Source organism: Rhinopithecus bieti, unplaced genomic scaffold (genome assembly GCF_001698545.2).
Source record: "Rhinopithecus bieti isolate Rb0 unplaced genomic scaffold, ASM169854v2 scaffold_74470, whole genome shotgun sequence".
Classification (NCBI taxonomy): Eukaryota; Metazoa; Chordata; class Mammalia; order Primates; family Cercopithecidae; genus Rhinopithecus; species Rhinopithecus bieti.
Window position 1 is genome coordinate 15,377 of NW_016827447.1, and position 17,208 is coordinate 32,584.

At 37.3% G+C, this 17,208-nt stretch overlaps 1 gene segment (V, D, J or C); it reads left to right on the top strand.

The window, feature by feature from the left end:
* Nucleotides 1-448: 448 nt before the first annotated feature.
* LOC108523279 (Ig kappa chain V-IV region S107B-like) overlaps nt 449-17,208 on the top strand; it is a 141,232-nt gene continuing 124,472 nt past the window's right edge. Inside the window, 2 exon segments of the V gene segment in view lie at nt 449-509; nt 693-999. Coding sequence covers nt 461-509; nt 693-999 — 356 coding nt within the window.

The window sequence follows — 17,208 nt, forward strand, 5'->3', positions numbered from 1 at the left end:
TGGGATTTTAGTAGAGTCATTTGAGGAGACCATAGTGATTGGGCAAGGTCTCCGTTTAGCAACTTCCAGAGAAAGAAAAGGAACATCTGTGGAATTGGGGTTTTCCCATGGACATTATATAGGTATTCCTTAGCAAATTCATACCACAGAGCAAATACAGCTCACACCCTGCCCAGTAGAACTTCCCTTGCTAGGAGGTCAAATTAAGCCTGTGTGCACACAAACAGATAATGCCCTGAACCAGTGTTCACACCACTTCAGAAAAAGAACTGAGAAGCTTCCCTGTCCTGTATCACTTATACAAGAGGAAGGCCCATAGGGACTTACAAGCCAAGGACCTCCTACCCTGCTAATTTGCCTACTTCTTCCTCAATAACCACAAAATGCTCAGAATTGCTTTTAAAGGGTGTTCATTTTAAGAAGAGGTATGTTTAGCGTGTGACAGGGCTCAGCTAACATAATGGATTTTCAGGCTCAAATTTTCATCTTCCTTCTGCTCAGTGTCACAGGTAAGAAAGAGAGGAAGCTCTAAACTCAGGATTGTATTTTGCACGGGAGTTTGAGTCTAAAATAGGCTTTTCATTTTTTTCTTTTAAAATTAAGTCTTATAGTACTTTTACATATTGCATGGTATAAGAATATTCTATTTTTGTTCACATTTATGCATTTTCATCCATTCTATATAATCCTAGTGTCCAATGGAGAAATTGTGCTGACCCAGTCTCCAACATCCATGGCTGTCTCCCAAGGAGAAAGAGTCACCATCTCCTGCACGGCCAGCTGAAGTGTAAGCACCAGCAACTTGCAGTGGTACCAACAGAAGCCAGGATTCCCTCCAAGGCTTCTTGTTTATAGAACATCAAGTCTGGCTTCTGGAGTCCCAGCCAGGTTCAGTGGCAGCGGTTCTGGGACCTCTTATACGCTCACAATCAGCAGCATGGAGGCTGAAGATGCTGGAAACTATTACTGTCAGCATTGGAATAACATTCCACCCACAGTGTTAGAGACTGGAACAAAAACCCTCTTCCTCACGGCCCATCTGCTTCCCCCTCTGAGACTGTGAGGGTCATGGTCCCTGCTTCTTGCTTCACAGTGGCCTCTAGTGAAGTCTGGGTGGGATTAGTTGACTGCTGATGATGGTTGACCAGTAGAAGAAAGTAAAGAAACAAGGTCAAGGGGACAAATAAACCCCTTGAAAGGGCTCCAGTTTGGTGGCAGCTGGTGTAACAAAGGCAAAAGTACAGGTATGTTGCAATTCTTTTCTCAGTAGAGCATTAATCTTTAGGTAGGTTGTTTCTTAAGATGTGGCTGCATAAGCAGGACGAGGAGGATAAAACTAGCAGTAGAACTTCTCTTCAATCAAGAAAATATGATTATAGGCAGCAAGCACACAGTTCTGGATCCTTTGGGTCATTTGGTTGAAATAATATGTTACTTTGTATTAAGGACTGCTGATATAAAACCCAACCTTCTTCTATAGTGAATGGTAATATTTAAATTATTTTTGGAATAAATGATAAAATTCTAATCCCTGTGAAGTTTAACAGGGTTACCCAAAAAGGGGACTATGATGTTATGAAATGTCCAAACTGACAAATTTCTTACAGTATTGTGCCCATTCTATTGTTCCTATTTTCTTTCTTGAGATGATAAATCCTATTGATAGCAGATAGGGCAGCATTCCTTGACTGTTGACCCTTTAATCTGGTGTAATTAAGACCTGGCAGTCCCTAATGTCTTCTCTAGTCATGCAGGTAGGATACAAGTGTCCTCCCTGAACATTGTTCATCCTCCCTGGGAATGAGATGCCTGGGTCTAAGAGAAATCTGTCAGAAAGCATGTGATTTAGACAGCCTTAAAAATCATTGTAGGTGAAAAAATTATATGCAATAGACAGAGGACCTAGGAGCAAAGAAAAGTAGAAAGACAATAATAGAATTTTTTTTAAAAGAGAATTAAAAAAGCAACAATTATAAACGGCATAGCACCATTATTGGGTTAATAATATGTAGCAATCAGCCCCTCAAAAACTTAAAATTCCTGGTGTGCAGCATTTACCAATTTCCATAAATGCAGTTACATTTTGACATACTACTTTCAGTAATTGATATAACAAGACAGAAAACCATTAGGTATATCGAAAATGTAACAGAGTATACCAACCAACCTGAACTAACTGCTCATGAACACTATCCCCCAACATGAAAGAATATACATCTTTTTCAAGTGTACATAGAATATTCACCAAAATAAGACATAACCTGTGCTGTGCCATAAAATAAGGATGAGTAACAATGTACCAAGAGAGAATTGTGAAAATTTCTTTAAAAATCTGAACAGGCCAGTAATTAGTAAGAAGATTCAATCAGTAATCATAAATATCTCAACAAAGAAGAGAAAAGGACCTGATGGCTTTACTATTGAATTCTACCAAACATTTAAAGAAGAATTAATGCCAATTACTCTCAAGCTTTCCAAATAATTGAAGAAGAGGAGACACTTCCAAACTTATTTTATAACATCAGCATCCCTTATTCCAAAGCTAGATAAGAACACTACAAGAAAAGAAAATTACAGACCAATATCACTGATAAACCTAGAGGCAAAAAATCTTAGCAAATTACTAGAAAACTGAATTCATCAGCATGTTAAGAGGATTACTCACAACAATTAAAAGGAATTTATCCCTTGGATGCAAGGATAGTTCAACATACACAGGTAAATAAAATCTGATACGCCACTATAACAGAGTGAAAGAGGAAAAAAATCATATGAGCATCTCAATAGATGCAAAAGCACATTTGATTACATTAAACATTTTTAATGATCAAAAATTTTCAACAAACTAAGTATAGAAAGAATGTACCTCCACATAAAGGCCATATATGACAATCCCACAACTAACATTGTACCCAGTGGTGAAAAGCTAAAAGCTTTTCTTCTAAGAACAGGAATAATACAAGAGTGTTCACTCTAACCACTTCTGTTAGTATAGTACTGGAAAGTCCTAGTCAGAGCAATTAGGCAAGAAAAGGAAATTAAAGGCATTCAAATCAAAGAGAAAGAAGTTAAATTGTCTCTGCTTACAGACAGCATGATCTTATATACAGAAAACCCGAAAGAGTTCATCAATAACTCAAGATGGATTAAAGACTTGTATTAGTTCTTTTTTACACTGCTGATAAAGACATACCTGAGACTGGGCAATTTATAAAAAAAAGAAAAAGAAGTTTAATTAGACTTACAGTTCCACATGGCTGGGGAAGGTCTCACAATCATGACAGAAGGCAAGGAGGAGCAAGTCACCTCTTACATGGATGGCAGCAGGCAAAGAGAGAACTTGTGCAGGCAAATTCTCTTTTTTTAAAACCATCAGATCTCATGAGACTCATTCACTATCATGAGAACAGCTCAGGAAAGACCCAATCCCATAATTCAATCGCCTCCCACCGAGTTCCTCCCACCGAGTTCCTCCCATGACATGTGGGAATTGTGGGAGTTACAATTCAAGATGATTTGGGTGGGGACACATACAACCAAACCATATCAAGAGTTAAATGTAAAACCCCAAACTATAAAAACCCTAGAAGAAAATCTAGGCAATACCATTCAGGACATAAGCACAGGCAAATATTTCATGACAAAAACATCAAAAGCAATTGAAATAAAAGCAAAAATAGACACATGTGACTTAATTAAACTAAAGAGCTTCTGTACAGCAAAATAAACTATCATCAGAGTGAACAGACAAGTACAGAATGGGAGAAAATGTTTGCACTCTATCCAACTGACAAAGGTCTAATATCCAGAATCTACCAGGAATTTAAACAAACTTACAAGAAAAAAAAAACAACTCTATTAAAAACTGGACAAATGACATGAACAGACAAAATATATGTGGCCAAAAAAATATGAACAAAAAGCTCAACATCACTGATCATTAGATAAACACAAATCAAAACCCCAATGAGATACCATCTCATGCCAGTCAGAATGGCACTTATTAAAAAGTCAAGAAACAGTGGACACTGGTGAAGCTGTGGAGAAATAGAAACACTTTTAAACTATTGGTGGGAATATAAATTAGTTCAACCATTGTGGAAGACAGTTTGGCAATTCCTCGAAGACATAGAACCAGAAATACCATTTGGCCCAGCAATTCAATTACTGGGTATATACTCAAAGAAATATAAATCATCCTATTACAAAGATACATGCTCATGTATGTTCATTGCAGCACTATTCATAATAGCAAAGACATGGAATCACCCAAATGCCCATCAGTGATAGACTGGATAAAGAAAATGTGGTTCTTATACCATGAAATATTATGCAGCCATAAAAAGGAATGAGATCATGTACTTTGCAGGGACATGGATGGAGCTGGAAGCCATTGTCTTCAGCAAACTAACACAGGAACAGAAAACCAAACATCTCATGTCCTCACTTATAAGTGGGAGCTGAACAATGAGAACCCATGGACACAGGCAGGGGAACAACACACACTGGGGGATGGGGAAGAACATCGTGATAAATAGCTTATGTACATAGGGCTTAATATCTAGGTGATGGGTTGATAGGTGCAGCAAACCACCATGGCACATGTTTACCTATGTAGCAAATCTGCACGTCCTGTACATCTGTACATATATCCTGGAACTTAAAACAAAATATTTTTTAAAACTCATCAAAAAATATTAGAACTAATAAATAAATTAAATATAGTTTCAGGACAGAAAATAAAAAAGTTTCATTTTACAATAACAATAAACAATCTGAAAATAAATTAAGAAAATGATTCCATTTACAGACTTAAGTGAATAAAAGATAATTTTGCCAGAGACAGAGACAAATGCAAAAAAATACTGGTTCTCTCTATCTATATCTATAGTTTTATAAATACGGATACAGATGTTAGTTCAGGCTGCTATATCAGATTACCATAAACTGGGGGATGGAAGGGGTTAAACAGCAGAAATTTATTTCAGTTCTGGAAGCTGAGAAGTTCAAGATCAAGGTGCCAGCCAATCTGGTCTATGGTGAAGCCCCACTTCCAGGTTTGTAGAGGGCCTTCTCCTTGCATCCTCATGTAGCTGAGAGCAGAGAGCTACCTAGCCTTCTGGTCTCTTGGCTTCTTCTTATAAAGACGTTAATTCCATTCATGAGGGCTTTACCCTAACAGTCTAATTATCTGCCAAGGCTCAATCTTGATCAATATATTGGAATTAAGATTTCAACATATGAATTTTGGCAGAGCACAAACATTCGGTCTGTCTTGATCAATGGATAGATAGATGGATGGATGATAGGCAGATATATGCTGATATATATCACACGTATGTTATATATATTTTTTCATACATATCAATTCAGCTAAATCAGAAAATGCATTAGCAAATGGGCAGACCTGGACAGAAATTTTAACCCAGAGGATGGTCAAATGCCTTACAAGCATATACAATCCATATATAATCCCGTAAACACAGACCATAATTATGGAGTGATACTACATACATGTAGAAGGAAGGCTTAAATTAAAAAGTTTTACAATTCCAAGTGTTGGTGGAGATGTAGAACAATAGAAACTCTCACACATTGCTGGTAGAAAGGTACATTTGTATACCCTGTTTGGAAATCAAAAGGATTATCCACTACAGTTTGATATACCAGCAACAATGTATTTTACTTTATATTCCACCAAGTGTGTTCAAAGATTGCTAACATGTTACATATCCTTTCTAAAGTTTGAGACATAAGATATATATAACTTTTATCATTTCTTCTATACACACACACACACACACAAATGTGAGTATGTATGTGTGTTTATGGAGATAGATTAGACAGACAATAGATAGATGGACAGATAGATCAACTGATAGAGTGATAGATAGATGATGTTTTTATAATGCTGCTGTGGTAACAGTGTGAGAGACCCAGGGACTGTCCAAGAAGTGTACACAATTACCCACATAAATAACCTTATCTCTGCCAGCTGCTTCAATAGGTTCATCCTATCATAAACCACTGGGGGTTGTGTATATGGTGCAAGCTAGTGACTCAGTAAGAAAGTAGCACATAGGCAAGGGATAGAGCATCTATATAAAAATAATTAATCAGGGTTTATATATTCTCATAGAATGGAAATTCACTTTTATGTCACTATGAGCCTAAAGTAGATGGGAGCAGAGAGAAAGGGATTATAATGTAATATTTCCTGGACAGGATATTCACTAAAACCTGGAGTTTCAATCTTAGAGAAGACTTGATAAGAATCTGCAAAACTCAATAGTTTTATTTTTAGCTAAATACTCAATAGTCTTGTTCACATTCTGACCACTTTCTGTATTCACCATCTTTGAGACTAAACATATTATTTATTATTCTTATTGATGTCTGCTCCAGACATTAAGGGGAGAGATTACATTAGTCAAGAAAGAAGCATAAGTGAGGACTAAAAACTGACAAACACAAATGTTTCTGTTCACTCTTATAGGGTAGTCACTAATATTGACATCACCTTAATATTCTGTTGACCATATTTATCAATGTATGTCCTTGGAAGTGGGAAAACAATTATAGCAGAAAAGAGCTGTAAGAGAAAAAATGAGATTCCAGAATCAGATTCTCTGATGTCTGCTCTTACAGAGAGTGGGGGAGATCTCTGAAATTGAGCCTTCCAAAGAACTTCACATATGAAATCATGTTTTTGATTATCATTCATCTACCTTGCCCTCCAGGGTTCCAGCCCAGTTTAATGACAGTAAATCTAAGATAGAAATTGCTCTTAACTATGAGCTCATCATTGTGCATATTATTACTGGGTGCAATGGCCTTTGTTGGTCTTCACCATGCAATAACCACAAAGTCCTCTTTTCTATGATCCAATTATTTCCTTCCTTGGTAATATTATTTCAGCCACTCCTTATTTGTTGGCTATTAAATACTAACCTGAGAAGTCAATTAAGTTTGCAGAGTTAGGGATAATTACAGATAAATCTTAATATTTCCTTAGGAAACAATCCTACATGAGTTTTCTTTAGGTAGTGGCTGTAGTAGAACAACAACATGAAGGCTAGCATAATCTGGGAAGAACGAGGTCGAAACATGAAGACTACTTTGCTGGTGTTATTTTCCCACAAGTTTCAGAGAAGTGATTCTAAATAGCAAATGCTCAATTAAAAAGAATCACCTGAACATTAAAGAGTGAAGATAGAAAGATATGTGTTTCCTCAAGTATTGTGATTTGTCAAATTTAATTTCCTCAACCTCTACACAGTTTTCAGGTTTTGGAAAATTATGTGGGATTTCAGGTAAGATTTGAGCAGTGGCATGACGGGGATAAACCAAAACTTGTCCAAAGACATAGAGGATATCTCTTTATATTTGGAATTATAGAATTGAATTGTGTTAAAAGAACAAGTATCTCAAAAGAACAAGTTTCTTAAAAAAAGAAATGAGACATCTTACTGATCAATATAAGTAAGAAAAAAAAGGAAAATAAAAGAAAGATAAATACTTGAAATCTGAGGCGAACCTGACTAGTAAGAGTCTGTACCCAGGTTACATGTTGCTCTCAATCACTTGCTTTTCCCCATCACTGGAGGGAGGACTGAGGAGGACTGGTGAGCACTCAGTGGGTTAGGGAACAGTCACAATGACTGTGTGGATGAGGGTGAGAATGTTTATAGGAGGGGACAGTGTCCTTTAATGCTACTATTTGGAATCTAAGCTAGATGCATTTTTGGCCTTTGGAGGTGGAAATGATGAGTGTGGCAAAAGACAGGGAGTTGGTCATGAGAAACTACCTCTGCTTGGAAGTGAAATTGTTGGCACGGTTGGACAATGTGAGAAAGGCTGTCCTGGTTTTTGTCATATCAAGTGTTTCAGGCACAGCATGGGGCAGCAGAAACTACAGAAACAAAAAGAAAAAGGAAGTGAGTTACATGGGCATGGAGAAGCGTTATAAACACCACAGGGTCACCCAGTTCCACATTCTGAATATTTTCAGCAGCAGCGGAGGCAATCCCACCGAGAGCATTTGGAGGTTTTTGTAACAGGGTTCATCACTGTGAGAGGGAAATTATCTTGTTGTAGACAGAAGTAATGTGCAGCATCCTCAGATTCTATATTATTAATTGTGAGAGTAAAATCTGTTCCATACCCGCTGCCACTGAATCGAGGTGGGATTCCAGAAACGAGAGTAGTAGCATCTTTAATAATGAGTTTAGGAGCTTCTCCTGGTTCCTGTTGGTACCAGTTCATATCATCATCAATGTCTTGGCTGGCTTTGCAGGAGATGGTGACTTTGTCTCCTGGAGTCGCTGACACAAATGCCAGAGACTGAGTGAGTATCGTTTCTGCCCTGGTAGCTGATTATGGAGCAAAGTAAAAAACATAAATAAAATGCATCATATTTGGAGAGAATGAGGAAAATCAATTCCTTATGAAAATATAATATTTTTGTGGAGATGAGGGGGACTTAATGGCACAGAGGAGATGAAGTGTTTCTCTTACCAGAGATCCAAAGGAGGAGGAAGCTGAGGAGGTGAACCTGGGATCTCATAACCTTGGCCCTGACCTGCAGGTGGTAGTCAGTTTCCTAATCAGTTTGACAGCATAAATTTTATGGTCACAAACATATTACAGGGTTATATAAGGGAGAAATATGCAAATTATGTGGTACATGATGGTGACATAGGGAGTTTTTAAATGGCAGAGTGTGTGAGATCTAACCCATGAGCTGTGCATAGTTTTAGCTTCACAGCTGTGCACACTCAGAAGGTTAAAATTGACGTAACCTCTTGGGTGTGCATTTATCATCTTTCTTTTTCTTTGCTTTTCTGCAACAAGACTCATTATTCTGCAGACTTCAGTGCTACCTCTTCTGTGGTTCTGATACTCAGTAACCTACCACTGGTAGACACCCTGGCAATATTCCTGACATTGCCAACAATTGCCTTTCTTTGAGCCCTACATCAAGCATCCTGTTCTGTTCCCTGTGATGAAACTCAGGGTCAGAGAGGCTGTACTTTTACAATGCACGCTTCCCTGATTACGTGCATTTACAATGCACGATTCCCTACTTTTCTTTGGCATTAATGCACTTGTTAGTTCTACTAAACTATAACTTCATAATATCCTGAGAGTTGTTTTCATGTATTAAATTTTTATTTTGACTACAGTGTATTAATTGCTTTTCAAAGGAACCTGGTTGTCATAAAGTGATTTTCTTTCTATACCATAAATGCACATTTTTAAAAACTATAAGCAGACTTTGAAAATGGAACTCTGAAAATTACAGGCATACCTTAGCGTAAAAGAAATAAAGAGTGAGAAATTAGATTAGTATAATCAGTTTGAGTGGAAAGTGATGTTACTCTCCTGGGTTTTTTTTTTAATAATAAAATTCTGTTTTTCCCATTTTATTCTTCTAGAAGACAAAGGATGTCTTCTAGACGTGGAGGTGGAGGATTCTTGCTAATGAAACAAAAAGCATTCTAGAAAGTTTCCAAGCTTCAACATTGCTGGTATCTGATATGTATTACTGGAAAACAGAACCAACTACATAATTTGTGAGCTCCAGTGCAAAATAAAAATGCAGGGCTGCTTCTTAAAGCAGGAAGAGAATTTTCTCTAAAATATTTTTTTAACTTTGAAAATATAATAGTAGCATGAATAGCAAGATAAGCTTTCATATAATTCAAAATGTCTGCTTATGCATTCTATCATATCACTAGATCCTCCATTACAAGGAAAAAATAATTTTAAATTGTTTTCTCACTAATGATTGATTAATTTGAATCTTCATATGAGAATAAAGTGCTTTCCTATCAAATATAACAATATTTAAACTTAGTTTTTACTTCTAAGACTGGAAATTTGCTTTGCATTATTACAGCAATTTTCAAATGTGGAGATTCTAAATTCTTGGGAGAATTATAATAACTCCTTGATATGTTTTATTACAATGTTTATGAGTATGATTTTATTTTGTAATGATTTACTCACACTGTTTACTGCCTAAGCATTAGTAGTTCCTGTTTTAATACTCGGGTTGAAGAGTTAAAATTAATTATACGTTAATTTAATTTCAATTTATTAAGTCACATAATTATATAATAACAGTAATACATAGAATTTTGATTAATAGCTACTATTAACAGAGCATAGCTTATGTTCCCAGGGCCCATACCAAAGGCACAGTACCTGCTCTACCCTTCCTATCATGTCTGTGAGATATTTTTAATCACCCCTAAAGGATCACCTGGTTGATACATTAAATAGCTTTCCTAAGTTCAAACATTAGCTAAAAGAAAAGTCGGAGTTTAGACCTTAGTTTACCTAATCCGAAAGCCCTTGGTCTGTCTACAGTGATGCATGGTTGTCTTCAGATTCATCTATGTGTTACGTTCTCATGTTCATCTTTTTGGTGTGATTTCACACTTTATTTGTAACATTGTGCTGCAGTCTCCCTCATCTTTCATAATGTCTATAAAAGAGAGAATCACAGGCAACTAACTATAAACTGGCCAACTGTCTATGCTGTTAAACTAAAGCTAGTTCTAAAGCCTTTTATTCTGTATGACTCCCACCCAGCCCTCTGGGTGCTCAGCTACTCACTTTAAGATGGAGACACTCTCGGCATGTTTCATTGAACGAGAGGCCTGGTAAGCAAGGGTTCCTCTAACAGCTGGAACACAGAACCCTTTTCCTGGTATGAACCTAACTCTGGAAACGTTCAATCGAAGACTGATCACAACTGTCAGGACAGTTTCCAAATTAAAGGAACTTTTGAATTTAGAATTCGGTGGAACAATGTAAATAAAGAATTTAAATAACTCAACACTGCAGCCATACCTGCTATATTTGAGAGTAATAATGTGTAATCTAAAGAGGAAAATGTCATAATAAAGTAAAAATAGAAAAGGATTTATAAAGAAAATTTAGCTAAAACTGCCTGTAAGAGGAATAAGAAGTGAGATTAACATAGAAAACACTTTTTAAGACTCATTATTGGGGTTTGTTCTGATGAAGTAGCTTAAAGGAATAAATATGGGTTGAAATAGAGGAAGTAAGAGCAAGATAGAGGGCCCACGAGGGAAGCTGCCTTATACACTATAAGAATATTAATTACTGCCTTCTTTTTGGATGGGAGGGTCTATAGCAGTTGTGCCATTCCTGTCTTACTATTATTTGCAGGTTCTCAGATTTAAAAGAACAGGACTCAAGGAACAGCATTCAAAGAACCACAGACAAGAGAACTCATTCACAACAGAACTTGATTTAAATAACGATATCTTGGACTTTAACCTGACATTTGTGGAATAATACTTGGGATTTGGGGATGAGAATTAGTGTATTTTACATATGGGCAGAGTGTGGATTGTTTTAGCAAAGGTGAACATAAATGATTATATTCTCCAAGAGGATTGTAAGAAGATCTCTCATTCTACATGTTCCTCTAACAGTGTGATCTATTAGATCTATTAGTAGATAAACTGTGACACTCCTCCCGTTAACTCCAGGAAATGAACTCTAAACTTTACATTTTACCGTTTATAGATATCAGTGCTAAATGAATCATTGACTTAAATATGAAAGTGAAAAGAATAAAGATTCTAGAAAATGTCATAGAAACATCTTTAATGACCTAAACATAGCCAAATATTTTCTTAAAAAGATATACAACACACCAAACACAATGGAAAAGAATAACAAGTTAGACATCACTAGCATGATTTCTTTTTTGTATTAAACAAATAAATACAGTTACCTTTTTACAAATACATATTGAAGAAATAAACTTCCCAGAAGAAAGCCAAATTATAAAAAAGAAAGATTCAGAATGTAATTACCTTGGTGGGGAGAGGTAGGTGTATGGGATTATGAAGATGTTCGGATCAGATATAAGTTACTGTCAAGGTTCTAACTTGCATTTTGTGTAGTACGTTCACATGAGTTTATTACATTGTTATATACAAACCTATTAATAAATGAGTGCCTGAATAAATAACTAAGAAAGAGCCATGAAAGGACAAATGAAAGTGCATTATGAACCAAAAATTATAGTTAAGTAATTATGATCATGTGTCATTCTTATTTTCTATTAATTATTATAGACCACAACTGTGGTAATGATTAGTTATTTATTCAAGCACTCATTCATTAATATGTTTATATATAACAATGTAATAAACTCATGTGAACCTACTACACAAAATGCAAGTTAGAACCATGACAGTAACTTATATCTGATCTAAACATCTTCATAATTATTACAGACCACAACTGTAATAATTAATAGCAAATAAGAATGACAAATGCTGATAATTAAGCTGGTTGCAGTGCTGTTCACCTGCGGGCCCAGCTACTCAGGAGGTTGAAGTACAAGGATCACTTGAGCCCAGGGGTACAAGTCCTTCTTGAGGAACACAGCGAAACCCTATCTCAAAGGAAAGAAAAAAGAAAAATGGTACAAAGATAGTGTAAAGACAAAAGAAAGAAAGAGAGAGGGAAAGATGACAATAAAAATAAGCAATGAAAAAATCTTATGCAGATTCCAGAAGAAAAATTCTGCAGTATTTTCACATAATCAATAGAATTGAAGAATGACTATCATAATCCCACAAGAAAATTGAACAAAAATGTGCAACACAAAAGTGTAAATGTAAGTCTAGGTCTATGAACTCTGCTGGTGAATGAGAAAAATACAACCTAAATTCACTATTTAAAAAAATAACCAATATTTAAGGCAATAGCAACTGGACTTAGCACTATGAAGGAGCATGTCTTCAACGTGAAAGTCACACTGGAGCACTGCGCCCTCTTCACATTCTAGAAGTATAATGAGATTGTATAATAAAGAGAGGGAGTGAAATAGATTTAAAAAAAAAAAAAAAAAAAGCAGTGTAGAGAGCCAAACCTAAGAATTAAACATTTTAGAACTATAGCAGAATTATTTGAATAAAACAATTAAAAATACATAATTTAAGGTAATATTTCTGAGTCCGCTAGGAGCTGACTATAAATTGAATGGATTCACTCAATCCTAGGCCTAAGTCTAGTACAAAAAAAAAGCATACAAATAATTTGTAACATTTTTTTTAAAACATAATCAAATGAAAAGCTAAAACATCTAAAAGTTTTTTTCCTCAAGACATAATATTTAGGTTTAATTTGGCATTCTACTCTGGTGTTGTAATGATATCTACAAAATCATAAAGTTTTGAGAGAAAAAAGTTTATGACCCAAGCATGTGATAGTGACCTTAAGGAATGATGAATGTGACATAAATTTGCAGTTATGAAGCTAGGCAGAAATTATAGTGCCCATAAAAATTTAAAAAATAGAAAATCTTGGAAGGTTGATTTCAACTGGTCAAGAGTAGAAATAATACAGTTGAGAGTTAAGAAGATAAACTGTGATTTGTGGTTTTAAAGGCTGTTGATGAGGATAGAAATCATTGAAACCAAGAACTTAATCTAAGTAGCTTGAAACTTTGTTTGTAACTATTCATTGCATTTGAACAATTCCTCAAATACAGGGTATGTAATACAATAGAATTTAGGATACAATAATCTGTGTATAAAAATGATGTTATTACTCATGTAAAAACAGGGAGCAGAATTGGGGGTTGGGGTCAAAGGAAGAAAGCAAGTTTTGCCTTCACACTAAATTAACATAAGGAGAAACGTAATGACTTTCTTCCCTTAACTTTACAAATACTAACTGTAGATTTATGTAGACTTAAGATAAAAGAAAAAATTTATATAATTTTCTCCATGATGATATGTAAAGGAAATATAACAGGCAGAAAGTAAAGTATTTAGAGAGAAAATACAGAAGACATTAAAAGCATCAGGCATAAAACAAGTTCTAAAGAACAGATTATAAAAGTAACATCAACACATCACAATTCCACACTGTTGTGAGGAGTCCTAGAGTAACCCCTTATCCCTCAATGGAATCAGATCTATCTTTAACCAGTGGAGATGAATCCTAAGTGCGAGAGAGAGAGAGAGAGAGAGAGAGAGAGAGAGAGAGAGAGAGGGAGAGAGAGAGAGAAAAGAGAAGAGAAGAAAATAAGAGAAAAGAAAAGAAAAAGAAAAGAAAACTTAGAGCTTTCTTTCTTTCTTTTTTTAATTTACGTTTACAGGCAGGGTCTCTAGCTCTGTCACCCAAGCTGGAGGGCAGTGGTGCAATTATTGCTCACTGCAGCTTCAAACTCCTGGACTCAAGAGATCCTCCCACCTCAGCCACCAGGGTAGCTGGGACTGCAGGCGCGCAACCATGCCCAGCAGCTAATCATCTAACTGACTTGTGTTCTGGCAGGATCAACCCCTCTCTGTTCTTCCAATGATACAATTATTTTCAGTCAGCAGAACACTGAATGGAAATAGCTATTCAACTGCTGGTTGGCACTTGGGCTCCTCCCCGTTTGTCACTATTACAAATAATACTATAAGCGTTATTGGCCATGTGTTCCGCTGCACACCTGTATGTGCTTCTGAGTGGAAAGGATGGATCACAGGAGATTTATATATTCAGTGTGAGTTCTCCAGCTTAGTGCCACTTGAAAATTCCCATGAAGGGGTGGCCTGCCCCTCCACACCTGTGGGCATTTCTCATTAAGTGGAACGAGAGACTTGAGAAAAGAAATGAGATACAAAGACAAAGTATAGAGAAAGAAAAAGTGGGCCCAGGGGACTGGCGCTCAGCATACAGAGGACCTGGCGCTGGCACCAGTCTCTGAGTTGCCTCAGTATTTATTGATAATTATCTTTACCATATTTAAGAAAAAGGGAAGTGGCAGGATAATAGGGTCATAGCAGGGAGAAGGTCAGCAGAAAAACATATGAATAAAGATCTCTGTGACATGAATAAGTTTAAGGAAAAGTGCCTTGATGTGCATATGCAAACATCTCCATAAACATTTTCAGTGCATAAAGAGCAGCATTGCCGCTAGCACGTCTCACCTCCAGCCCTAAAGCAGTTTTCTCCTATCTCAGTAAATAGAACATACAATATCAGGTTTTACACCGAGAGGTTCCATTGTCCAGGGACAGGCAGGAGACAGATGCCTTTCTCTATCTCATCTGCCAAGAGGCCTTCTTTCCTCTTTGACTAATCCTCCTCAGCACAGACCCTTCACGGGTGTCAGGCTGGGGACGATCAGGTCTTTCCCTTCCCACGAGGCCATATTTCAGACTATTACATGGGGAGAAACCTTGGACAATACCTAGTTTTCCTAGGTAGAGATCCTTGTGGCTTTCTGCAGTGCTTGTGTCCCCGGGTACTTCAGATTAAGAGAATAGTGATGACTTTTAACAAGCATCCTGCCTTCAGGCACTTGTTTAACAAAGCACATCCTGCAGAGCCCCAAATCCATTAACCTTGAGTCACCACAGCACATGTCTCTTGCAAGGACAGGGTTGGGGGTAGGGTCACAGATTAACAGCATCTCGAATACAGAACAAAATGGAGTCTCTTATGTGTACTTCTTTCTATATAGACACACTGACAGTCTGATCTCTCTGTCTTTTCCCCACATTCCCAAACTCAAAGTCTGAGTGTTCCAGATGCTCCACTCCCTATGCTGTGTTTAGCACGGTTTGTCTTATTAGTGTTTAGTCATCTTATGATTTAGCAGTAGTTTGCTTGCTGTGATCGTCACTCTCTGGTGATTTGTGATGCTGAGGACCTGTTATATCCTAGCTGACCATTCATGTATATAATTGACCTAGATCTTTTCTGTAAAGAGGTACATACAGTTTCTGCAGTGTCATCTTTGAAGTTAAAAAGTAAACTGTATATGGGTGGGTGTATCTCTGAACATTCTCTTCTGTTCCATGGGACAATGTGGCTGAACTTACACCAGCTGCACATTCCTGGCATGGAGCACTGTAAACTTTATTCCAGTGCTTCTTCAGGATCGTTGTGCTTGTTCTATGCTCTTCACATTCCCATAAAAAATTTAAAATCAGCTTATACTTTTCCATTACAAAATTATCTTAGAATTTTGATTTCAATTATAATGAATTAACACATCAATTTGTGAAGACTTAACATCCATATAATACTAAAACTTTCAATCCTTGGACATAATATACTCCTCTATTTCCTTAGGTTTTCTTCTATTTCATTGAATGCTATTCTGGATATTTCAGTGTAGAAATTTTACACTTTTTTATTCTTTCCTAAATATTTAATGTGTTTATGCAATCACTGATTTGTTTTTCAAGACCACCAGAGCAGGCACAAAAGAACCAGCAAGTAGGCAAGGGTAGGAGCAAAACTGCAAGTTTATTTTGGTCACCTAAGGTGTGGGGAAGAGGTCTGTTGGTCTCCGGCAAAGAAGGCCAACAGAGTCCCCCGGTGGGGCTCTCGGACGGAGTTCCTGCAGTCCTGACATCCCGACAGGAGTGGAGGACTGAGGAAGGCCGTGCGTGGCGTCCCTCCGGAGTGGCTTTTCTAGGAGTGGGAGGGCAATAGGCGGGGCACAGGCATGTCAGGGGGCGTTCCGCAGGTGCGACCAGGTAAATCTTGGTCTCTTCGGATTGACGTCACCTGGCGCATGCCCAGTTGGTCTGCACCTTCCCGGGCGCCGGCTGCATTTTCACACGCGCGGGAAAAGTTGGTGAAGAAGAACCCGGAAGTGCACCATCTTGCCTCCGTTCATCCAAACAGTCCAACCTTTTATTGGTAATAGTGATAAGCGGCGCCGTGGTCTGTCTGGCTACTTCCTGCTGTTAAGGGGCGTCGTTAAGGTCAGGGCCCATGGTTGGCATTTGGACATACGGATGAAGAATAAAATAAGGTGTTAGTATAGGAATGAGGAATGGAAGCATTTGTTGGAATAGGGGCAAAACCCAGAAGGAAGGTCCCAGCAAGGTTGAGATAGTTAAGAAAATTTAGTAAGTTTGAGGCGAGTGGGGGAAAGCCAAACTGATTTCCACTGATTGCTTTCGGTAGGGGCCCTTTTTAGCTGGGAATGAGGAACGAGCGCGCAGAGTAGTTGTTGGCCAGGCAGCAATTAAAGAGTGGAGTTTTTGTGGAGTGGATGGCTTTCCGCTTACTCCTACTACAGAGATATTGGATGGAAGGCTAGGTCCAGAGAAGGATGGCAAAACAGAATAGGTAGCCTCGCTGTTGATTAAAAAATTGATTGTCTTACCCGCTACCAGGAGAGTTACCCGCGGCTCGGCG